This window comes from Patella vulgata, chromosome 3, assembly GCF_932274485.2.
Source record: "Patella vulgata chromosome 3, xgPatVulg1.2, whole genome shotgun sequence".
Lineage (NCBI taxonomy): Eukaryota > Metazoa > Mollusca > Gastropoda > Patellidae > Patella > Patella vulgata.
Window position 1 is genome coordinate 6,138,819 of NC_065881.2, and position 27,528 is coordinate 6,166,346.

At 38.8% G+C, this 27,528-nt stretch overlaps 1 protein-coding gene across 1 annotated transcript in view; it reads left to right on the plus strand.

The window, feature by feature from the left end:
- The window catches only part of LOC126815393 (neuropilin and tolloid-like protein 1), a 70,593-nt gene that overhangs the window by 16,229 nt on the left and 26,836 nt on the right, over window positions 1–27,528 (plus strand). The window contains exons 2-3 of the mRNA XM_056099945.1: window positions 1,533–1,784; window positions 2,850–2,990. Coding sequence (XP_055955920.1) covers window positions 1,533–1,784; window positions 2,850–2,990 — 393 coding nt within the window. The remainder of the gene's footprint in view (window positions 1–1,532; window positions 1,785–2,849; window positions 2,991–27,528) is intronic.

Consider the following 27,528-nt stretch of genomic DNA (forward strand, 5'->3'; position numbering starts at 1 on the left):
TCATCTTTATTATAGTCGGTGCTATAAAAACATAGCCTCAATTATCCATTTCTGAAATAAATCATCAATGTTCGTTGAACAGTAAATCGGAATCAATTCCAATGAACATCCGACACATATGATGACACCGAGAGTTGATTGTGGTCTTTTCATGTTAATAAATGTCTAATTAATAATTCATATAACATTTCAGGCCTAAAGAAAGACCTGCAATAGGCAGATTTAGCTCTTGCATAATGTATGTTTAAATATCTGATATTTTATCTGAGATAAAACCATCAACAAATTTGGTTATATTATAAACTATTTTCCCAAACGTCCTCGATAGTTGTATAACTACTTATATTATTTTATGCCTAACAGAAAAATACATTGTTTTGTAAGGATGGCCATTCTGTTGTTTATTTCAATTCAGTGGACCGAACACGGGACCTACTGCAAGTTAGCGATCCAACGTCTAACTCACCGAACCACCGTGGCTCCCATAGATATGTTTTGTTTATCTAAAAATTATTATTATATTCACGTGTATTTTCTTTTATTCAAAACTATTTCAAATAGTTAATGAAATGAATTTGAATATTGCATCACGTGTCGCTAAGCCATTTGACATTGGCCGTAGTTTTTCTGACAGGAAATTACCACAGGGGACTTAATTCTAGCTGTGTATGTCACCACCCCCGGGGTTTTAATCGGTGGTTTTAATTTATTTAATCTTTTAATCTCGTCTCGTAAATCGGTCATTCATAGATCACAGAGACAAACTTCAGGATGTGATGTTTTGAGGTGTCCAACAGTCAAAGGTCAATTTGAGGTTACAGGTCAAAAGATCAGTGTTTAAAGGTAAAGATTGACAAGGTGTCATGGCACGTGCAGGTTTTTATTAACATAGTAAACATGAGTTTGACTTGTTGACTGTGTAATAAAACACGTGTTATCATAATTACTGTCTAACAAGTAGCTAGGGTGGGATGTGGCCACGGTGGCACTAGTTTTTAAATGGAAGGAGGGAGAGAGAGAGAGATGGGGTTTAACGTCCACTCGACACAAATTAGGTCATTTTGGGACTAACATATGGTTTAATTTTATTTCAATCATTCGCTTGCGCGTAGGCGTCTTTAGCAGTGGGAGAGAAACCGGAGGACCCGGAGAAAACCCACAGACATTTTAAATTGTAACATAGGGTTGGATGACCGAATGGTTAGCGCGTGTGCGTTGTATCATAAGGTCTGTCATTGAGTCAACTGGCGTGTTTTCGGTTCCCCGGTTGTATGTGACAAGGAGTAGGGTTGCCTGTCCAACCTCCGAGTCCCCCGCTTTCCTCCCACTGCTAAAGACCCCTACGCGCAAGTGAATCATTGAAATGAAATTGAACCATATGTTAGTCCGGAAATGACCTGGTTTGTGTCGAGTGGACGTTAAACCCAATTCCCCCCTCTCTCTCTCTCTCTCTCTCTCTCTCTCTCTCTCTCTCTCCCTTCTAGCGCCACAGTTGATTTATGTTTAATTAGGCATCTTCTCTTCTATTTCAGATTTTATGGATGAATTATGTGGGAAAACATTAGATTTAGCTGCTATAGGACTCGAGTCAGCAATGGTGAAATTAACCAAAAACAAGGAATATAGCAGTACAATGAATTGTGTGACAGTTGTAAAAACTAAAGACAATAGACAATTAATGGTGAAATATGTAAAACTGGATATACAAAGCTATGAAGATTGTCCAGGAGACTATATAGCTATGTATAATGGTATTTATCAACTGGAAAGTAAAACCGTTCAAGGTATGTTTTAATTAGAGAAAATGAGCGACGCACTAAAGTGGGTTTTGAATTTCCAGATGCGCATTGGAGAGATTACTTCGTTTCCGCTATACAATATTTGGTATTGTACATCCACGAACCTTAGAATATTATAATGTCCATGGAACATCTAGTAGGATATGCTGATTCGCTATGCATTTTCCTCCAATCTGATTAAACCACAGATCCTATTTCGTTTCGTTTTTTATAGTTCAAAATTTCGTTTTACTAGACTTTACTACACTAGGATCTGGAAGAGTTGTTATCATTGACATGTTCTGGATGATGTGAGAGATTAGCCAATGAAACGGTCTGTTACGGCTGGCTTTTGGCTGTAGTGCACGGAACTGTGGGTAATTCACTAGTAACATTAATGCTGATTGGTTAATCAAATGTCTGATGTCATAGGGTCAAAAGCCGCTCGTATGACCTCTGACGCGACCTCCCAAAACAAATGGTCAGATCTTCATGTAGTGTAGGCCATTGAAAGTATAAACAAACGAAACGAAATATAGATCTGTATTTTAATCAGACGGCATCTTCCTCGCAAGCTTTTTGGTTACCTTCTCTTCGATGAATAATTAAATGAAATAGGTTTTACCATCAACCTTTTCTAAACCATTCGAAGACAGACAAACACTACGGAAGTGTGTTATGAAAGACACCAGCTTTAGCAAAGAGAGGAAAACAGATAACCCGTAGAAAGGTCAAGAGGTTCCGCAGGTGACCCTACTTCCCCCTTGTCTTTCGGATGGGACGAAAATCCGAGGTCTCGTGTATACATTGGCATGCACGTTAAAGATCCCCTGGAAGTTGGAATTCGATATAAGAGTAGACCGTATTGTCCCTCATATCACATTTTATGGCGTACTTCCGTCTTCATTAGCCCAGTCGGAGCAGGACAGTAGGAAATTATTGTGTGAAGCACACACGGGGCACACTGTCTTGTAAATACATCAAAACCTAATAACGCCTATTTTAAAGTTTAAGTAGATTCTTTAACGGACAGTACCATTCAATCTTATAATACCTTATAATATTTTACAGATCCAGTAACAAAGTTTTGTGGTGATGATGCACCAAGAGGTAGTTATACCTCCAACGATAATTATTTCACCTTTAGATTTGTCAGCGATCATGAATTCTTCGGCCAAGGTTTTGAAATCCTTTTAACATCCTTCCACAATGGTAAGTTCTATAGGTTAGGATTTTTCAACATACCGAAATACAAACCCTATCTATCGCGGGTACTATAGTGTTACTTTTTGCTCCGACATTTTATAATCCAGGGGAGATAACCCAAAATTTAATTGGATGCAGACCACCAATTTTTTTTTGGCATTTTTCACTTAGGATTTTCAACATACTGGAATACACAAACCTTATCCGTCGTCGCCTTTTTTGTTGTTGTTGTTGTTTTATACCCGTGAGGGTTATGATCCAGGGGAGACAACCCAAAATTTAATTGGATGCAGATCACCAATTTTTCTTTTGACATTTTCCACTTTGAAGTTTCCGTGTTTCTATTCGTATTCTGGTTGTTTTATGTTTTGTTAAGCAGGTTGGCGACATAATCTACTTTCTATACGATTTCCAATGGTTGTCTCTCGATTAAACATAGATTATGCAAGAGCTAAACTTGCCGATTGCAGATCTTTCTTTAGGCCTGAAATGTTATATAAACTATTAATTAGACATTTATTTACAAAACAAGACCATAATCAACTCTTAATGGCATCGGATACTCGAGATTTTAACTAGATTAGAACAGTTCCCTATTTAAAAATGGGAAAGCAAAGCTAAGTCTCGAATATACCAGTGCCCTGGTTACCACAATACACACATCTTGTCAAAACTACAACCAGTGATAACTTGACTCAGAATGAAGTAAAGTAATTTGAATGAAATTTTCAATATTTTCATTTTACATTATCTACTACTACTAACCGGTGCTTTAATGTCTGCTTCCACAGAAGTGATATCGCAGACTTTACATTTACTATTTGTTTGAGCTATTATAGTATGAATAGTCAGCTCTTTATCTAAATCTTACATAATGTATCTTTAAGAACTCTCTCTGTAATTGTATTATGTTATATCTATATTTGTAGGTACGTGTAGAAAAGATGAATATAGTATTAACACGCTATATAAATGGCGATATTATTATTATTAATTATGTTATTTATATCTGTATTTGTAGGTACGTGTGGAGAAGGTGAATATAGTTGTAATAATAAACGATGTATATCAGATACACTTGTATGTAATGGTTATGATAATTGTGGTGATTATTCAGATTGGTGTGGATTATCTGCCCCTGTAATAGGTGGAATTGTTATCGCTTGTTTTGTAGCTTTATTGACTCTGTGGGTGTGCATGGTGTTTTTATGGTACGCCTTTTCATGGCGAAGACAACAACGAAATAGACAATCGGTGAGTAAAATTTAAGATACAAAAAAGGACTACAACAATAATCTGTGAAAACCTTAAATGAGAACATGTAGGAACAGGAGGCATACGCTGCCTCGTGTACCATAATATATCACGGTGGGTAAGACGCTGGCTCGCTATAGCCTGGAGGTCCAGCGTCGGATTAACCATGGTGGGGGCCCTGGGGCCTGGATCATGTGGGGGGCCCCTGATCACCGACTGTGGAGCCGTGGCCGGTGAAGCCGGCCACCGCGAGCGCCGAAGGCGCGAAGCCCCGCAAGGGGGATCAGGGACCCCCCAACCCCCGAAAATTTTCAGAAATTGGAGGCCGGAAACGTGATTTCCTGGCATTTCAGGCACTTGTGTGGAGCCATTTAGAAGTACCTCCCCCAGAAAAAAATAAAATTCTGCCACAAAATTAGCTCATTCTGGCGTTATTTCAGTGGACCAATCCATGCGAGTGCTATGAAATGATGGCATTTCTAGAGGAGGGGGTTGGACGCAACTGAGATTTTTGTGGGGGGCCCTCTCATGTGGGGAGCCCTGGGGCTGTGCCCCATGGTGCCCCATGGTTAATCCGGCCCTGTGGAGGTCGGGTGTTCGATCCCTGCATTGGCTGAGAAAGTTCATCCCGATTTTCCGGCGTGGTTCCCCTTGTCAGTGATGCAGGACGAAAGTTCTGACAAGGACAGTTGTCTAGTCGTTCGGATGGGACGAAAAACGGAGGTCCCGTGTACACATCGGCGTGCACGTAAAAGATCCCTTGACAGCAGTTGGAATTCGATATAAGAGTAGGCCGTAGTGCCGCTGTCCGGGCAAAATTTCCCTCATTGGACACTGTATGGCGTATGCCCGTCTTCATTAGCCCCGTTCGGAGCAGAACAATAGGGGAGAGAGAGAGGGAGAAATAGGGTTTAACGTCCACTCGACACAAACTAGGTCATTTTGGGACTAACATATGGTTTACTTTTATTTCAATAATTCGCTTGCGCGGTAGGGGCTTTTAGCAGTGGGAGGAAACCGGAGGACCCGGAGAAAACCCACGAGACTGGACAGGCGACCCTACTCCTTGTCACGTACAACCGGGAAATCGAAACCACACCAGTTGACTCAATGACAGGCCTTGTGATACAACGCGCACGCGCTAACCATTCGGCCAAATCTTCGTCGACCTAACACCGCATGACTCAATTTGTTTATTTCACTTTTTCAGAGAAGATCCTCTCGACCACCCGTATCATCTATGGCTGTACCAGAACAACGTTACACACATCTTCCCGCCATTCCGCCATCTACAAACACTAGTTCCAATAGAAGGGATGTATTTACCATATTCCCACAACTCCGTATATCCATCACCCCAATACAACCACCCCCATATCCCGGTGAACCGGATATGAGAGATTATCTTCACCAAGGTCTTACGTGATAAGTGCTAATGACGTCAGTATTGTTAAGTTTGCTATACAGGAACCGGAAACTGTTACTAAGAATATTAGTGAGCGATGCGGGGGGTGATGCAAAGTCGCCATGACTTTATCAGTGGGTGTTCAGAGAATGTCAAATAAGATAGTTTGAAGAAATGTGTCTCCGTATTTGGAACAGCTATTTAGAAATTCAACGGGTCAACTATCGTTCTTGTCATCTTTCGGAACAAACTTAGTAGCATCGAACTTGAAGTGAAATAAAATCAAGTACCCTAAACACAAAAAGGGCTCAACCACTGGAACGTGATACGGTAAAGTTTTCCATACTTGTGTATATATAAGGATCATGTCTGTAATATCGGATATAATGAACTCAAATATGAGCTAAAGTGCTGAAAATGACCGAAAATAACCAAGAACGAGACGAAGAATGACCGAAAATAACCGAAAATGACCGAGAGTGAGCGTGCGGAGAGAAATGTTATTCAAAATAGCGAATTATACAATTTGGTTAAAAAACAAGTCCATATTTCGTTTCGTTTTTTATACTTTTAATAACCTCTACACTATTGTAGTGCAGACAAGTAAACCACAATTTTGAACTATAAAAAAAAACGAAACGAAAATTGGATCGTTGTTTTCATCAGATAGACAGTTACAATAAGTCCAGACATAGTCTGATTAAAATACAGATCCCTATTTCGTTTCGTTTTTTTTATACATTTGATGGCCTCAACAGTTTACACTATATATAATACACAAGTAATACTCAATTTTGAACTATAAAAAAAACGAAACGAAATTAGATCTGTGTTTCGTCAGATTGCCAGTTACAACAAGTCCAGACACTAATGAATAGAAAGCCACATTATTCAATATTTATTCAATTAAACCACCCGATTAGATTTTATTACATACTTCGAGAAGGTATTTGTTGAGTAATAAAACCTTCTAGTAGTTTATCGAGGTTCGGGTGCTTCCGGAGTCCAAATGGCCGCTTTATATAAATGAGAATTTTGGGGATAACTAACCCGAACCCTAACCCTAACCCTTTTTAAAAGACTGAACTTGGGTCTAATTTAGTTTTTACTTCTCTTAAAAGGGTTATAGGGTTAGGGTTCCGGTTAGTATTCCCCTAAATACTCATTTGTGTAAAGCGGCCATTTTGGTCTGAGTTCTGGCTTGTTCTGGAATTTGTTGCTTCTAGTGGTGATAATATTTGTACCGTGCGGTAAAGACGGCCAGCCCTCGATAAACTACTAGAAGGTTTTATTACTCAACAAATACCTTCTCGAAGTATGTAATAAAATCTAATCGGGTGATTAAACATACATAATGCAAGAGCTAAATCTGTCTGTTGCAGGTCTTTCTTTAGGCCTGAAATGTTATCTAAATTATTAATTAGACATTAATTAACTTATCCAGGCCATAATCAACTCTCGATGTCATCGCTAGCCTGTGATATTTACTGGATTAGGATCCGATTTACTGCTCAAATTTCATTCATGATTAAATCATGAAATGGATAACCGAGACTATGTTTTTATCGTACCGACTTTAGTAATGATGATCGAGGCTAGAACGAAATTCAATCACTAATATCGGTTCATAGTGGATCAATTTGACTGAAATTTTCAGCAAATTCCCTTTACGTTATCTAGTTTTTAACTATTATAGTGAGAACTCTTTATCTAATATCCCATAATGTATCTTTAAATGCCGAATAATGAGTATTTCAATGCTCAGAGTGAAGTAATTTGACAGACATTTTCAGCATATTCCCTTTACATTATCTAGTTTTTAACTATTATAGTGAGAACTGTCAGGTCTTTGTATCTTTAAATCATTGTGTGTATATATATATAGTATATTTCTAGTCATAATATATTTATATATAATAAATGAGTGAATGCACGTGCCATTAAAATATAATCAGTAAATTATTCATATCTTTATATATTCAAATATCTACGTAATATGATTCACATAGTTTGGATTGCTGTGAAGGGTATTAATCGGTTAGATTTGGTATTCGGTGTCGTGGGGTCTGGGTGGTGTTCATGAAAGCCAGGTATAAGATAATTCAATTCACGAAAGTACATGCCAAAATCCCCAATAAGTGGTGAATGGAGTTCACGTACTTTTTCTAGCAATTTGAAATGGAGTTTCTTCGACACATGTTGTACTCTATTCTCCCACTGCTGAGTGTGTCGAGTGGACGTTAAACCCCATCTCTCTCTCTCTCTCTCTCTCTCTCCCTCCCTCTCTTTACAATAAGTAGTGCAGGGTGTTCATGCATTTTATTCTCACAGTTTATGCCGTACTCTAGCCTCCCACTGTTGATAGAAGAAACCGAACCAAATCTAACCGATTGACAGTAACCGACATCATATCATTCTCATCTGTATTTTATTTCATCTTGAGAATTATTATTCATTATTTTAAATCATATTATATTATCTTGCCAATTGTATTTCTTTTATTCCATTTTGTTTACAAATATACATTAATACGTATTTCGTATATTATACTATTAAAGACTTTTTATATTGAAATTGTTTTCTTTATCGAATCTATGTTATCTCCCTTGAGTTGAACTATTGCCAATTCAAGCAATAGTAGATTGATTTTATAATATCCCTCGCCGCTCAACTCTAATTGTGTCTCGCGTCCACGCAGGCACAAACTCACCAACGTTATAATTCACTACTTAATTATAATTGTCCGATTTATCTCATCGATACACCCCAGGTTACGATGTTATTGACTTTTATCTTAAAATAGCCCTCGGATTTATTGCCTGCATGGAGGCAGACCACCATTAAATCCCCGCCTCATCATCTTTGTACTCACCCCCCCCCCCCTTTGCAAGACCTTTGTTATTGACCTATTGGTCAAGAATCGAAGAAAGTATGAATTGATATTTTCTGTCAGGTTTTTGGTACATACCATGGGTTTTGGAGGAATTTAGTCACGGAAGAATAACAGAGCTAAGATGTTGTTATGGTGATATTTACAGACGATGGTTACTTGTTTAGCATAAAGCTATTTCAAGGTTGTGCTTCTGAACTTTCATACGACAATATTATCTAAACTTAAGTCAATAGAGAAATACATGTAGTCTGAATCCACATTAATTTTGTTAGTTATCTCCCCTGTTTTGAGTACGACGTAATCCGACAATGTGATTGCTAACTGTAAGGATTTGGTTTAATTTCACCGGATGTACTCACAACAACCACGAAACGATGTTAAATGGGCAAATTGAAAAATTTGAATTAACACTATTTGAAATAAACAAATTGAATGACAGTTGGTACTTCATGCTCAGATGAATTGACTTCTGATCGACTGTGGTCCATCTCTTGAAGAACGTTACCCAAGTTCCAACAAGACGTTAGGCCTACCCGTAATTTTCCATTTGATTCCGGGTTGGAGTAGGCCTATATACGAGTTCGTGGGATTTCTCTGACTACCACGTTAACCCCAAACCCCGCCACACACACACACCACCACCACCACCCCCGCTTACACACACACACACACACATCTAGAGGATCAGGTTGTAACAAGATTTATCCCAATCAAATGTATGTACTTTATTAATACTTTGATTTATGTCGAGTATGCACGTCGTTAAAACTCCATTTATTTATCTCTCAGAGGACAGTAACTCCGACGTGCAGGTGTGATGGGTGGCAAATCCCCTCATAGAATCTGGTCGATATCTCCACTAATTAATAATTTTAGCCCCCCCCCCCTCCATTTATTTTCGATTCAGAATTCTACTCAACTCAAATACAAATAATGCTACTACTCGTTTTCCACTTAAAGGAAATTATAACATTCCCCTAAACGGACCCTTACATTCCACCGGTCCCTGTAGACAAGATGAACTTTCTCGGCCAACACCGGGATCGAACACGTGATCTCCAGGCTAGCCACGCCTCTCACTCACTGAGTCACCGTGGATCCCTAAATACCACTAAAATATTACCAAGAATACTTCTATGTTCCATATGTTAACAAAGCAAACATTTTCTAATAAAAATAATTTTATATCAAATTTTATAAATTTATAGAAATACATTGTTCGGAAGTTATGTGTTGAATTTATGCGTGATCTTTGTTTTTAAAATTTCTGGTTTTTCTTACAAATGTGTTGAATTTAAGGCGTAATTTTTGTTTTTTCCTACAAATATAAATATAAAACTTGGATTGATACGATCGTCTATAGATAAAATATATAAACAATTAACTTTCACTCTCCATTTTAATCCATGGTCTTTGGTTGGCATAAACACATTAAAGATGTCAGCTTGGACGATTTCTTCATAGTTTTAACATTTTGTTCATCTGAAATATTTTTTTAAAAAATACAGATTTCCATTTAAACAATTTAAACCACGTGTCTTAAAAATCATTGAACGAGATCTTGAAATGAAATGAAATGGGGTTTAACTTCCTACTGTTCTGCTCCAAACAGGGCTTATAAGATGGGCATGCGCCATACAGTGTGCTATGAGGGAAATTTTGCCCGGACAGCGGCACTACGGAATACTCTTATTCTTTTAGCGGGACCTCGTTTTTCGTCCCATCCGAACGACTAGACACTGTCCTTGCCAGGCCTTCAGTCCTGCACCACAGACAAGGGGAAACCACGATGGAAAATCCCGGACCTCCTTGTTAGTGAGTCCTACTCACTGAGTCACCGCGACTCCCCTTTATATGTGAGATGATTGATGATGTTCTAGTATAAAATATAAACTGACCTATTTTACTTTCTGTCTTGTTCTTTGATTTCCAGGTGATTCGTTTCCAGAATTTCTGAAAATGATCAAATATATTTCTCTTTATTGAACTCTGTGTTTGGATCTTTATAACTTGGGGAGTTTAAAATTAATTTATTTTCTGAATGAAAATGATACTGCCCATTGAAATTATTGTATATAACACGGAAACAATATTTTGTTATATGGTTACCATGACAATGCGTTTAAACAAAAAAAAACTCACTTTAAGAAAATTCTTCCTTTTCTTGTGTTTAGGCGTTTCTTGTTCTTCTGTTTTATCTGAGAAAGGTTGATGTTCTGTCATGACTGATGAAACTGTAGAATTGGAGGTGTTTATATCAACAATATCTTTGGTATCTTGGCACCGTTGACTTATAATTCTGTCTGAGCTTTCAATCTCAGGAATGGTTCCACTAGAAGTCGGTTTGACTTGGGTTGAAGAGATGACGTTTTCAGCTTTCGTGTTGTCAACCATTTGTATGGCTCCATTTTTATAAGTTGACCTTTCAGAAATATTTCCATCTACGAGTCTTTGATTTCCTAGCTGTCTTACAGCATTCAAAATTCTATAAAGGGTCACATCTGCAGGCAATCTAAGGAAACATGGGGTTAAATATGAAGCAACTGTTCCACCTTGCTTCTTTTGCATCTTTGTCGTTACATCTCCAGGAATCAGGCTTCTGGAAAGGATCTGCGCTGCAAACGATTTAAGGGTACATGGAGTGGAATATGCAGCAACTGTTCCATCTGGCATCTTGGGCCTTACATCTCCAGGAATCAAGTTTCTGGAAAGGGTTTCAGCTACAGACGACCTAAGGGTAGATGTAGCAACTGTTCCAGCTGACATCTTTGTTGTTATAACTCCAGGAATCAAGTTTCTGGAAAGGGTCCTCACTGCAGACGATCTAAGGGTACTTGGCATCCTTGTCTCTAGAACTTGAGGAATAATTTTTCTATCACCATCACCATATTTGATTTCCTCATTTTCTTTCTGTCTAGCAACATTCAAGTTTCTCTGACGAGTTCCAGCTGCAGAAGACCTAACAGCAACTGTTCCACCAAGCATCTTTATCGTTAGATCCCCGGGAATAATTTTGCCATCACCACCACCGATCTCAGCTGTGGTCTTCAAATTAGCTTTTGACAAGATGTCGCATATTGGTCTATCATTCCTGCGACTCGTAGCATCAGAATCGTTGATGATGCTGAAAAACAGAGGTCGTGTTTTGATGTCCTGGATGTCGCCTAGTTGGAGGCTGAAGTCTAAATCAACCAATTTAAATCGGATTATAGGACGACCAGGTGTAGGATAAAATCCTGAAAAAATTAAAATATAATCTATAAATATTAGCAAATAAATAAATAGACCTTAAATATACATTATGTGAGCGCTGTATTTCCCCACCAACCCCCACCCCTCCTCACCCCCTTTTCAATAAGGTTTTTTAAACATGCATTATGTAAGAGCTAAATGTGCTTATTACAGGTTTTTATTTTGGCTTCAAATGTTATATAGATTATTATTTAGACATTTATTCACATGACAGGCCTATAATCAACTCTCTCTCTCTCTCTCTCTCTCTCTCTCTCTTTGATAAGAATATTATAATTTCAGCAAACCTTTTGGTGGAGTATTTGGTCGAGTTTTAGATCTGCTAGTTCTCAGTTCTTCATGCAATATCTTAATATCCTCCATTTTATTTCTGTATAAAATAAATAATTAATTAAATAAATATATAAGCCGAGAACCCACAAAGTTCCTCGGGATTTTTCAGCGCGGTTTTTCCTTGTCTGGAGTTCAGGCAATAGCAATGTCGTTCGGATGGGGCGAAAAACAGAGGCTCCGTGTGCATGTCAGTTGAGTAGGAATTTAATGTAAGATTAGGCCGCAACGCCGCTGACCGATCAAAATGTCCATCATCGCACATTGAATGGTGTATGCGCGTCGAAGCCATGGTGACTGCCTGTTCGATACCTGCATTGGCCGAGAAAGTTCATCGGGACTATTCGTCGTGGTTTCCTCTTGTCAGTGGTGCAGGATGGTGGGCCTGACAAGGACAGCTGTCTAGTTCTTCGGATGGAACGAAAACCCAGGGTCCTGTGTACACATAAAAGATCCCTCTGCAGTTGAAATTCGATATAAGTGTCGGCCATAGCGTATGCCCGTCTTCTTTAGTCCAATAGGCCTATAAACCCCAATTCATTTTTTCCGTATTGACCGTTGTAGAAAAGTAGGATGTTAAACCCCATTTCATTTCATTTTTTCTTAATTCAATCTTTATCATAACGTTGTGTTTATTAAATAATCTAGTGCGAGGATTAGATCTAAATCTAAATTTCTTGTCTCGGCTACATTTTATTATTATTATCATATATCTAGATCTAAATCTGAAATAATCCAAAATTTTAATGATGAAAATAACAGAATATTGTTGTCACTTACCTTATAGAAGTTAATGAAGACAATTTAAGGTCAATTTGAAGAGATTTGTGAGAAAATATCAAATATTCTTGTAGAAAATACGATGTGCGACTTTCCAGTAGTAATATACACGGTAAATCTAATTGTCATGACGTCATTCTATTATATTACGTAGAATAATGGCATGACGTCACTTTTAATCCGTATTACACTAGAAATCATTAACTTTCAAATTAAATTTGTAATTAAATTTGTGATGTTTTCGGAGGTATTTCAGATATTTAGGTATTAGCACAATATGTTGACTGGAACGTTCCTCAGGGCCTTGCCAGCATGGATACCCCTTTCCAATCATGCAGGGAACAACAGCTAGTCGAGAGTGAGAGTGCACGTAAAAGAACCCCTGTCATTATCACGGGGGAAATGTGATGACCGAATGGTTAGCGCGTGCGCGCGTTGTATCATAAGGTCTGTCATTTCGTCAAGGGCCATGGATTCGATTCCTCGGTGGCCTGTAAAACGTTGTGGTTTTTCTTTGGGGGTTCCCCGGTTTGCTAAACACCCCTACACACAAGCGAATTATTGAAATAAAATTGAGCCATCCCGAAATGACCTGTTTTTTGTTGAGTGGACATTGAACACCCTCTCTCTCTCTCTCTCTCTCTCTCTCTCACTCTCTCTCTCTCCCCCCCTCTCTCTCTCTCTCACTCTCTCTCTCTCCCTCCCTCTCTGTTATCACGGTTGAGGCAGTAATAAATATAGGATCCTAAATTCCATTTTATTTCTAAAACGGGAGCCACGGTGGTTAAGTGAGTAAGACGCTGGTTCGCTAGCCTGGAGGTCGCGGGTTCACTCCCGCATGGAGGTCGATCCCTGAATTGGCCGAAAAAGTTTATCGGGATTTTCCGGTGTGTTTTCCCCTTGTTAATGGTGAAGAACGGTGTTCCTGCCAAGGACAGCTGTCTAGTCGTTCGGATGGGATGACAAACCGAGGTCTTGTGTCCACATTGGGCAGCTGGAATTCGATATAAGAGTAGGCCGTAGTGCCACTGTCCTGGCAAAATCCCCCCCCCCCCATAGCACACTGTATGGCGTATGCCCGTCTTCATTAGCCCAGTAGGGGCAGAACAGTAGGACGTTAAACCCCATTTCATTTCATTTCTAAAGCAACTGATAGAGGAGGGAGTAAGACACTGGCTCGCTAACCACGTGGTTTCCTGCTCGCTCCCGGTGTTGGCCGCGAAAGTGGTTCAGGACGAATTGGAAACCACGCGAGAAATCTCGAGGAACTTCCTCGGATAGCATCGGTATCGAACCCGGGACCTCCTGGTTAGTGAGTTAATGTCTTACTCACTGAACCATCGTGGTTTCCCCCACTATTAATCAATCATAAATGACATAATTTGTTCAAGATATTGTAAGCCACCCAGCATCCTAGCACTGCCGGCGAGACGTTACGGAAAAATACACAGATCTGTATTATCATACACGGAGGGAGGAGGGGGGGGTTGGAGTATTCGAGTCCTTTCTCCATTCCTACGACAGCACCTTCCAGTACTATGGCCTCAATAGTTAATCGCCCCAGTTCCTGATTTAGGTTCTCCATGCTTCCTCCTTTGTCACTGTCCTGTTAGACAAGTCCATCACTCCGCCGTTGCTGCTCCAGGAATGCTGATGCCATTTCTCCCGTGAACAGGTAATTATGTGCTAGGAATATGTACGGTAGTTTGGGGGCCTTAAAGCGTATAAAGGGGCATAACTCCATTGGGCATATCGCAGCCCATTTACTAATAACCAAGTAACGCTGTATTTACCAAGGCCAATAAAGTTATTTATTCGGTTTAGGCAACTGCGAATAGGATTACTGTATGCAATATGTATTAAAATAAGTATTTACAATTCATTGGAAAAACAATATTGAAAGCATAGCGTTCGATGTCCGACGTGGTGGGAGATAGCATTGTCTAGAGCCAAATTCTAACGAAGACGCATTCCGCACACCTGAGCATAATGATAATGGCGCGGCAATTCATTAAAGCGGCGAATAGTAGAAGCCTTTAAACGCTTGAAAAACATCATGAAATATCGCATAATATTATAGGAATGAAAATGTACCGATCGTGTTTTATAATAAATCCTCACCTAGTAAAACAATAGGTGCTACTGTTAGAAAAGTTTGAAATATAAAGTGATTAATCTTAAGAATACGCGAAAGGCTCCGGAGTAGAGATGCTGCTTGACCGAAGTCGATTGCTATCTGCCATCACGTCGTCAACGGAGTCTTATATAGGCAACACCAACGTACCAGGTGACCGGATTGACCAATGGTAGGTTGTCCTTTTTTGGGAGCGTCGGAACTAATTACAGCCTAACGACAATAACATTATAATTTAAAACGATAACAGCCTATGCCGACTTGTCCGGTGCATGTCCGATCTGCTTAAATTTAGCAGAAGTTGATTTAAAATATACAGAATAAGAATTAATGAAATAATCAACACAAAGCCCCAGCATACATAGGCCTAGTGGCGTCGTGCGCCATTACACATTGAGTGATGGACAAAACGTAGTTCGTACTTTACATTACTAAGTACGACCAATTATAAGTTAGAAAAACAATATAAATACAACAACAACAGTAGAAATACTATGATAAGGTAACAATATTCAACATTTTCTGGTTTAAATAGAATATATATATATTTGACATTTCAATGACGTTTGTTTGTAAAATCTATCATGGATGGACGACTAGGTTGAGATCGTACGAATTTACAATGACATTTTATGGAATTTCGAGGAGTTTACATGCTCTAGTACATAAAGTTTGCTATCGGGGAAAATGTGATGACACAAGGACACACATTACCGGATATAAATACGTAAGTTATAGTTTTGAAATAGTAATAATGTACATAACTCGGACGAAAGTAACGTGTTTCATGACGACGTTCAAGAAATCAAATAACATTATAATAATAACACGGCGGATCGTCGTAGTTGGATTGTAATACTGCTAGTCATGAGAACTACAATAATATCACATATTACAATATTATCCGTATGGGGTCCTGCGTATTATTGTTTTTGGTCAATGGCGCCCAAAGTATAGAAAAAAGTGATCGACAAGGAATGATATATTATAAATATGCATATTCATATATTCCAAAGTTATGAATAATTGAAATATTGACAAACGGTTCTATTAATCACCGATCAGGACCTTTCCTTGTCAATGTCGCCTGAATAACACGAAAACAAATAACACGGGATAAACAATATTTTACAATACTTTGGATTCTATTGACACAAGAAAGTCTTTTGTCGGTTTTTGTCGGTAGGGCCGTTCGTCTGATTGCAACATATTACATTCCAAAATACAGTTATTGAAAACAACTGATTAATTTAAAATATTTTCAATATGTATGTCAAAACTTTCGCGGCAGGTCTACGAATTTCGGAATATACCTGGAATCAACTATTAATACCCCGAGTCGTTTGCCGAATTGTCACGAATTTCGATTAATTTAGATTCGGTACTATTCGGGGGCGATTCGTGATAGGCATAAGAGAAATAAATACATGCCAATATCCCAATAAATGGTGAACGGTGTTCGCGTAATTTTTCTAGCAATTTGAACTGGAATGAAATGGAGTTTTTACACATGTTGTACTCCCACTGTTGAATGTGTCGAGTGAACGTTAACAAGATTTTTGTTAATGAAATTGTTTTCTTTGGAGGCAGACCACCATTAAATTGTAGTTCGTCTATTTATAGCAATTCTCTCTCTCTCTTTTCTCCCCATTTGCCTGCCCATTTTTGTTGATTTTTTGGTCTAGAATGGACGAAGAGGGTCTGAATTAACATTTTCTGCCAGGTTTTGTTAAATATTCATGATTTGGAGGCGGAAGGATAACGGGGTTATCAGTTTGGCTACGGCGATGTGTACGGCAACTTGTTACATGTTTTTAGCATGCTTGTTCAAGTTTGTGTATCTCAAAATTTTGGTGGTCAACCTCATACAAATTTTAGTGCAAAGACATGACCATTTGTTCCTCTGTCCGTAGTGAAAAGCATTCAGCCCAACGAAAATTTTGGGAAAAGTTGGAGGTGGGCAAAGAGGCCAGAATTAACATTGAAGTCAATGGGGAAATTAATGGTGGTCTGCCTCCCTTTATCAAATCTGAGTTATCTCCCTTGAGTTGAACAATTGCCAATTCAAGCAATAGTAGATTGATTTTATAATATTAATTATCCCTCGTCTCTCAACTCTAATTGTGTCCTGAGTCCATGCAGACCCAAGCTCACCAACGTTATAATTCACTACTTGTAATTGTCCGATTTGTCTCATCGATACACCCTAGGTTACGATGTTATTGACATTTGTATTGGATGCCTTCGGATATACTGTCTGAATGGAGGCAGACCACCATTACCACCCCACACCCCCACACTCACACACACTACCCCCCCCCCCCCCGCCCTTTGCATGACCTTTGCTGTTGACCTTTTGGTCTAGAATTGAAGAAGAACGTATGCATGACCTTTGCTGTTGACCTTTTAGTCTAGAATCGAAGAAGAAAGTATGAATTGATATTTTCTGTCAGAGTGTTTGGTACATTCCAAGGGTTTTGGTAAGGGTTTGGTCACGAAATAATGACAGAGTCATGTTGGCTATGGTGATGTGTACAGACGATGGTTACATGTTTGTGACACTATGGGGACAGATGATCGTCTAGGACGTTGTTGGATGAATTATTTCAATCATCAATTAATTGACTCTGGAACACCGTTTATCTAACGAATACAGCAAACTACAAAGGTTACATACACGAAACTACAATATCTGTGATAGTTACTTTTTTTAGTTATTAAATTATCCACGGTCTGAGTTTAATATCCTTTCTAACTCAGACCTAACGACTTAAACGTTGCAAGAGCCACATACTTCTTGATAATTCTACATACACGAAACTACAATATCTATGATCGATAGTTACTTTTTGAGTTATTAAATTATCCACGGTCTGAGTTTAATATCCTTTCTAACTCAGACCTAACGGCTTAAACGTGGCAAGAGCCACATACTTCTTGATAGTTCTATATAAGGTTCGCGCTAGGATAATGTGTTCACCCTAGCCTCTAAGCCGAGGAGGCTATAGTTATGGTGATCCCCTGGGCTCCGAATGATTGTCTGAAGTAAATCAAACCCGCTCTATAATATATAGAAGTATAATGCAGCAGCTAATGGGGCGGGACAATTACCATTTTTGGGTAAGTGTTTCATATAGGCACCGTTTAACGTCAACATTATTCTAGTTAATTGTACTAATCTGTGCCCGAGATGACTGGACGATAGTACCCTACTTTCCATTAATGGATACTGACATAACTTGAAGTGAGTTAGTCTAAGTCTAGACTCTAAGTTAGTAGTAGGATAATGCAAGCTACTTCATTACCCTAGTTTTCGTCACACATCATGTAGGTAAACATTTCTATATTAAACAGAACACTTTTCTTAGACCTAAAATAACCCTATAGTGTTATATGTTTAGTCTAAAGGTACTTCAAGTTTGTGCTTCTTAATTTTGTTAGTTATCTCCCCTGTTTTGAGTAAGACGTTATCTGATACCGTGATTGCTATAACTGTAAGGATTTGGTTAAATGTCACCGGATGTACTCACAACAACAAGGATACGATTTTTAAAACTTGGAATTAACACTATTTGAAATGGACAAATTGAATGGAAGTTATAAACTATAACATATATAACAATTAGTGATTTATTTAGGCGACATCTCGAAGAGTATACTCTCAACGTTTTCAAGCAAGTACAGTAACAAATGTGTAGGGCAATTATATATAGACAAGCAGTAACAACAAATCATGAATGACAGTTGTTACTTCATGCCCGGATGAATTGACTTCTGATCAACTGTGACCCAGCTCTGGAAGAACGTGAGACTACCAAAGTTCCAACTAGAGGTTACCCGTGATTATCCAGTTGATTCCGAAGTAATGAGCCGTAGAAATGAATTGTTTGGGTCTCATATCTACTATGCAGGTCACGGATTCGATTACGAGCTCGTGAGATTTATCTGGCTACCACGCTATAGCCCTAGGCGCGGGGGTGGGGTGTAGAGGGGGAGGGGAGGGGCGAAAGGGGGGTGGGTGACCGAATGGTTAGCACGTGCGTGCTGTATCATAAGGTCGTGGTTTCGAATCACCGGTTGTACGTGACAAGGCGTAGGGTCGCAACATCGTGGGTTTTCTCCGGGTCCTCCGGTTTCCTCCCACTGCTAAAGACCCATACGCGCAAGCGAATTCTAGAAATAAAATTGAACCATGTGTAAGTCCTGAAATGACCTAGTTTGTGTCGAGTGGACGTTAAACCCCATTTCTCTGGCTACCACGCAATACCCCCCCCCCCACACACACACACCACCCCCACACACATCCACATCTAGAGGATCAGGTTGTAACAAGACTTATCACAATCAAATGTACTTTAATACTTTAATTTATGTGGAGTAAGCAAGTCGTTAAAACTCCATTGTTTTATATCTAAGAGGACAGTAGCTCCGAAGTGCAGGTGTGATTGGTCGCAAATCTTCCCATAGAATCTGATCGATATCTCCACTAATCAATAATTGTACACCCCCCCCCCCCAATTTATTTTCGATTCAGAATTCTACTCCTCAACTCAAACACAAATAACGCTACGAGTCGTACTTAAACGAAATTATGACACGCCCCTAAACAGACCCTTACATTCCACCGTCCCTGTAGACAAGATGAACTTTCTCGGCCAACACCGGGATCGAACACAGGAACTCCAGGTTAGCGACGCCTCTTACTCACTGAGTCACCGTGGATCCCTAAATACCATTAAAATAACACCAAGAATATTTCTATGTTCCATAAGTTAACAAAGCAAGCAATTTCTAATAAAAATAATTTTATATCAAATTTTATAAACTTATGGAAATACATTGTTCGGAGGTTATGTGTTGAATTTAGGCGTGATTTTTGTTTTAAAAATTTCTGTTTTTTCTTACAAATGTATTGAATTCAAGGCGTAATTTTTGTTTTTTCCTACAAATATAAATATAAAACTTGTATTGATACGATCGTCTATAGATAAAATATATAAACAATTAACTTTCACTCTCCATTTTAATCCATGGTCTTTGGTTGGCATAAACACATTAAAGATGTCAGCTTGGACGATTTCTTCAACTTTTTATCACTTTGTTCATCTGAAATATTTAAAAAGTTACAGATTTCGATTTAAAGAATTTAAAACCTTAGTATCTTAAAAATCATTGAATAAGATCTCGAAATGAAATGGGTTTAACGTCCTACTTTTCTGCTCCGACTGGGCTAATGAAGACGGGCATACGCAATACAGTGTGCTATGATGAAAATTTTGCCCGGACAACGGCACTAAAGCCTACTCATATTCGAATTCCAAAAATTGAGAGTTCTTTTAACTTCACGCCAATGTCTAAAAGGGACCTCGTTTTTCGTCCCATCCGAACGACTAGACACTGTCCTTGCCAGTCCTTCAGTCCTGCATCACTGACAAGGGGAAACCACGATGGAAAATCTCGGACCTCCTGGTTAGTGAGCCAGCTTCCTACTCACTGAGTCACCGCGACTCCCCTTTTTATGATGATTGATGATGTACTAGTATAAAATATAAACTGACCTATTTTACTTTCTGTCTTGTTCTTTGATTTCCGGGTGATTCTTTTCCAGAATTTCTGAAAACGATAAAATATAATTTTCTTTATTGAAATCTGTGTTTGGGTCTTTATAACTTGGTGAGTTTAAAATGAATTTATTTTCTGAATGAAAATGATACTGCCCATAGAAATTATTGTATATAACACGAAAATAATATTTTGTTATATGGTTACCATGACAATGTGTTTTAAATAAAAAAAAACTCACTTTAAGAAAATTCTTCCTTTTCTTGGGTTTAGGCGTTTCTTGTTCTTCTGTTTTATCTGAGAAAGGTTGATGTTCTGTAGAATTGGAGGTGTTTATATCAACAATATCTTTGGTATCTTGGCACCGATGACTTATAATTCTGTCTGAGAGGTCAATTTCAGGAATGGTTCCACTAGAAGTCGGTTTAACTTGAGTTACAGAGATGACGTTTTCAGCTATAGTTTTGTCAACCATATTTATGGCTCCATTTTTATCAGTTGTTCTTTCGTAAATATTTCCATCTACGATTCCCTGATTTTCTTTCCGTCTTACAACATTCAAAATTCTATAAAGGGTTCCAGCTGCAGACGATCTAAGGGTACATGGGGTGAAATATGTAGCAATTGTTCCACCTTGCATCTTTTGCATTTTTGTCGTTACATCTCCAGGAATCAGACTTCTGGAAAGGGTCTGCGCTGCAAATGATTTAAGGTTACATGGAGTGAAATATGCAGCGACTGTTCCATCTGGCATCTTGGGCCTTACATCTCCAGGAATCAAGTTTCTTGAAAGGGTTTCAGCTACAGACGACCTAAGGGTAGATGTAGCAACTGTTCCAGCTGACATCTTTGTTGTTATAACTCCAGGAATCAAGTTTCTGGAAAGGGTCCTCACTGCAGACGATCTAAGGGTACGTGGCATCTTTGTCTCAAGAACTTGAGGAATAATTTTTCTATCACCATCACCATATTTGATTTCCTCATTTTCTTTCTGTCTAGCAACATTCAAGTTTCTCTGACGAGTTCCAGCTGCAGAAGACCTAACAGCAACTGTTCCACCAAGCATCTTTGTCGTTAGATCCCCGGGAATAATTTTGCCATCACCACCACCGATCTCAGCTGTGGTCTTATAATTAGCTTTTGACAAGATTTCGCATATTGGTCTATCATTCCTACGACTCGTAGCATCAGAATCGTTGATGATGCTGAAAAACAGAGGTCGTGTTTTGATGTCCTGGATGTCGCCTAGTTGGAGGCTGAAGTCTAAATCAACCAATTTAAATCGGATTATAGGACGACCAGGAGTAGGATAAAATCCTGAAAAAAATTAAAATAAAATATATAAATATTAGCAAAGAAATAAATAGATCTTAAAAATACATTATGTAAGAGCTACCCCCACCCCCACCCCACTCCTCACCCCCTTTTCAATTAGGCTTTTTAAACATGCATTATGCAAGAGCTAAATGTGCCTATTACAGGTTTTTATTTTGGTTTAAATGTTATATAAATTATTATTTATACATTTATTTATATGACAAGCCTATAATCAACTCTCTCTCTCTCTCTCTCTCTCTCTCTCTCTCTCATAATCAACTCTCTCTCTCCCTCTCTCTCTCTCTCTCTCTTTGATAAGAATATTATAATTTCAGCAAACCTTTTGGTGGAGTATTTGGTCGAGTTTTAGATGTGCTAGTTCTCAGTTCTTCATGCAATATCTTAATATCCTCCATTTTATTTCTGTATAAAATAAATAATTAATTAAATAAATATATAAGCCGAGAACTCACAAAGTTCCTCGGGATTTTTCAGCGCGGTTTTTCCGTGTCTGGAGTTCAGGCAATAACCATGTCGTTCGGATGGGGCGAAAAACAGAGGCTCCGTGTGCATGTCAGTTGAGTAGGAATTTAATGTAAGATTAGACTGCAACGCCGCTGACCGATCAAAATGTCCATCATCGCACATTGAATGGTGTATGCGCGTCGAAGCCATGGTGACTGCCTGTTCGATCCCTGCATTGGCCGAGAAAGTTCATCGGGACTATTCGACGTGGTTCCCTCTTGTCAGTGGTGCAGGATGGAGGGCCTGACAAGGACAGCTGTCTAGTTCTTCGGATGGAACGAAAACCCGGGGTCCTGTGTACACATAAGATATCCCTCTGCAGTTGAAATTCGATATAAGTGTCGGCCATAGCGTATGCCCGTCTTCTTTAGTCCAATAGGCCTATAAACCCCAATTCCTTTTTTCCGTATTGACCGTTGTGGACTAGAAAAGTAGGACGTTAAACCTCATTTCATTTTTTCTTAATTCAATCTTTATCATAACGTTGTGTTTATTAAATAATCTAGTGCGAGGATTAGATCTAAATCTAAATCTCTTGTCTCGGCTACATTTTATTATTATTATCATATATCTAGATCTAAATCTGAAATAATCCTAAATTTTAATGATGAAAATAACAGAATATTGTTGTCACTTACCTTATAGAAGTTAATGAAGACAATTTAAGGTCAAAGTGAAGAGATTTGTGAGAAAATATCAAATATTCTTGTAGAAAATACGATGTGCGACTTTCCAGTAGTAATATACACGGTAAATCTAATTGTCATGACGTCATTCTATTATATTACGTACAATAATGGCATGACGTCACTTTTAATCCTTATTACACAAGAAATCATTAACTTTCAAATTAAATTTGTGGTTTTTTCGGAGATATTTGAGACGTTGTATCATAAGGTCTGTCAATTCGTCAAGGGCCATGGATTCGATTCCTCAGTGGCCTGTAAAACCTCGTGGGTTTTCTTTGGGGGTTCCCCGGTTTCCTTCCAATGCTAAACATCCCGAAATGACCTGTTTTTTGTTGAGTGGACATTAAACCCCATCTCTCTCTCTCTCTCTCTCTCTCTCTCTCTCTCTCTCTCACTCTCTCTCCCTCTCTCTCTCTCTCTCTCTCTCTCTCTCTCTCTCTTTCTCTCTCCCTCACTCTCTCTCTCTCTCACTCTCTCTCTCTCTCTCCCTCCCCCTCACTCTCTCTCTCTCTCCCTCTCTCTCTCTCTCTTTCTCTCTTTCTCTCTCTCTCTCACTCACTCTCTCTCACTCTCTCCCTCTCTCTCTCTCTCAGTATCTCTCTCTCTCACTATCTCTCCCTCTCCCTCTCTCTCACTCTTATCACGGTTGACGCAGTAATAAATATTGGATCCTAAATTCCATTTTATTTCTAAAACGGGAGCCACGGTGGTTAAGTGAGTAAGACGCTGGTTCGCTAGCCTGGAGGTCGCGGGTTCACTCCCGCATGGAGGTCGATCCCTGCATTGGCCGAAAAAGTTTATCGGGATTTTCCGGCGTGTTTTCCCCTTGTTAATGGTGAAGAACGGTGTTCCTGCCAAGGACAGCTGTCTAGTTGTTCGGGTGGGATGACAAACCGAGGTCTCGTGTCCACATTTGGCAGCTGGAATTCGATATAAGACTAGGCCGTAGCGCCACTGTCCTGGCAAAATCCCCCCCACCCCATAGCACACTGTATGGCGTATGCCCGTCTTCATTAGCCCAGTAGGAGCAGAACAGTAGACATTAAACCCCATTTCATTTCATTTCTAAAGCAACTGAAGACACATTCCGCACACCTGAGCATAATGATAATGGCGCCGCAATTCATTAAAGCGGCGAATAGTAGAAGCCGTTAAACGCTTGAAAAACATCATGAAATATCGCATAATATTATAGGAATGAAAATGTACCGATCGTGTTTTATAATAAATCCTCACCTAGTAAAACAATAGGTTCTACTGTTAGAAAAGTTTGAAATATAAAGTGATTGATCTTAAGAATACTCGAAAGTCTCCGGAGTAGAGATGCTGCTTGACCAAAGTCGATTGCTATCTGCCATCACGTCGTCAACGGAGTCTTATATAGGCAACACCAACGTACCAGGTGACCGGATTGACCAATGGTAGGTTGTCCTTTTTGGGAGCGTCGGAACTAATTACAGCCTAACGACAATAACATTATAATTTAAAACGATAACAGCCTATGCCGACTTGTCCGGTGCATGTCCGATCTGCTTAAATCTAGCAGAAGTTGATTTAAAATATACAGAATAAGAATTAATGAAATAATCATAAAACGGACAAGTATCAACACAAAGCCCCAGCATACATAGGCCTAGTGGCGTCGTGCGCCATTACACAATGAGTGATGGACAAAACGTAGTTCGTACTTTACATTACTAAGTACGACCAATTATAAGTTAGAAAAACAATATAAATACAACAACAACAACAGTAGAAATACTATGATAAGTTAACAATATTCAACACTTTCTGGTTTAAATAGAATATATATATATTTGACATTTCAATGACGTTTGTTTGTAAAATCTATCATGGATGGACGACTAGGTTGAGATCGTACGAACTTACAATGACATTTTATGGAATTTCGATGAGTTTACATGCGCTAGTACATAAAGTTTGCTATCGGGAAAATATGATGATACAAGGACACACATTACCAGATATAAATACGTAAGTTATAGTTTTGAAATAGTAATAATGTACATAAATCGGACAAAAGTAACGTGTTTCATGACGACGTTCAAGAAATCAAATAACATTATAATAACAACACGGCGGATCGTCGTAGTTGGATTGTAATACTGCTAGTCATGAGAACTACAATAATATCACATATTACAATATTATCCGTATGGGGTCCTGCGTATTATTGTTTTTGGTCAATGGCGCCCAAAGTATAGAAAAAAATGATCGACAAGGAATGATATATTATAAATATGCATATTCATATATTCCAAAGTTATGAATAATTGAAATATTGACAAACGGTACTATTAATCACCGATCAGGACCTTTCCTAGTCAATGTCGCCTGAATAACACGAAAACAAATAACACGGGATAAACAATATTTTACAATACTTTGGATGCTATTGACACAAGAAAGTCTTTTGTCGGTTTTTGTCGGTAGGACCGTTCGTCTGATAGCAACATTTTACAGTCCAAAATACAGTTATTGAAAACAACTGATTAATTTAAAACATTTTCAATATGTATGTCAAAACTTTCGCGACAGGTCTACGAATTTCGGAATATACCTGGAATCAACTATTAATACCCCGAATCATTTGCCGAATTGTCACGAATTTCGATTATGTATGTATGTCAAAACTTTCGCGGCAGGTCTACGAATTTCGGAATATACCTGGAATCAACTATTAATACCCCGAATCATTTGCCGAATTGTCACGAATTTCGATTAATTTCGATTCGGCACTATTCGGGGGCGATTCGTGATAGGCATAAGAGAATTCAATACATGCCAATATCCCAATAAATGGTGAACGGTGTTCGCGTAATTTTTCTAGCAATTTGAAATGGAATGAAATGGAGTTTCTACACATGTTGTACTCCCACTGTTGAATGTGTCGAGTGAACGTTAACAAGATTTTTGTTAATGAAATTGTTTTCTTTGGAGGCAGACCACCATTAAATTTCATCATACCCACGAATTGTAGTTTTTGATTTTTTGGTCTAGAATGGACGAAGAGGGTTTGAATTAACATTTTCTGCCAGGTTTTGGTAAATATTCATGATTTTGAGGCGGAAGGATAAGAGGGTTATCAGGTTAGCTACGGCGATATGTACGGCAACTAGTTACATGTTTTTAGTATGCTTGTTCAAGTTTGTGTATCTCAAAATTTTGGTGGTCAACCTCATACAAATTTTAGTGCAAAGACATGACCTTTTGTTCCTCTGTCTGTAGTGAAAAGCATTCAGCCCAACGAAAATTTGGGGAAAAGTTGGAGGTGGGCAAAGAGGCCAGAATTAACATTAAAGTCAATGGGAAATTAATGGTGGTCTGCCTCCCTTTATCAAATCTGAGTTATCTCCCTTAAGTTGAACTATTGTCAATTCAAGCAATAGTAGATTGATTTTATAATATTAATTGTCTCTCAACTCTAATTGTGTCCTGAGTCCATGCAGGCACAAGCTCACCAACGTTATAATTCACTACTTGTAATTGTCCGATTTGTCTCATCGATACACCCTAGGTTACGATGTTATTGACATTTGTCTTTGATGCCTTCGGATATACTGTCTGAATGGAGGCAGACCACCATTACCCCCCCCCCCCCCCCACACACACACACACACCCACATACACTACACCCCCCCCCCCCGCCCTTTGCATGACCTTTACTGTTGACCTTTTGGTCTAGAATCGAAGAAGAAAGTATGAATTGATATTTTCTGTCAGGTTTTAGGTACATTCCAAGGGTTTTGGTAAGGGTTTGGTCACGAAATAATGACAGAGTCATGTTGGCAATGGTGATGTGTACAGACGATGGTTACATGTTTGTGACACTATGAGGACAGCTGATCGTATAGGACCTACTTGGACTTCACGTTGTTGGATCAATTATCTCAATCATCAATTAATTGACTCTGGAACACCGTTTATGTTGTTACTACGTTTATCTAACAAATACAGCAAACTACAAAGGTTAAATACAGGAAACTACAATATCTATGATAGTTACTTTTTTGAGTTATTAAATTATCCACGGTCTGAGTTTAATATCCTTTCTAACTCAGACCTAACGGCTTAAACGTGACAAGAGTCACATACTTCTTGATAGTTCTACATAACGTTCGCCCTAGGATGATGTGTTCACCCTGGCCTCTAAGCCGAGGAGGCTATAGGTATGGTGATCCGCTGGGCCCCGAATGATTGTCTGAGGTTAAATCAAACCCGCTCTATAATATATAGAAGTATAATGCAGCAGCTATTTGGGCGGGACAATTACCATTTTTGGGTAAGTGTTTCATATAGGCACCGTTTAACGTCAACATTATTCTAGTTAATTGTACTAATCTGTGCACGAGAGGACTGGACGATAGTACCCTACTTTCCAT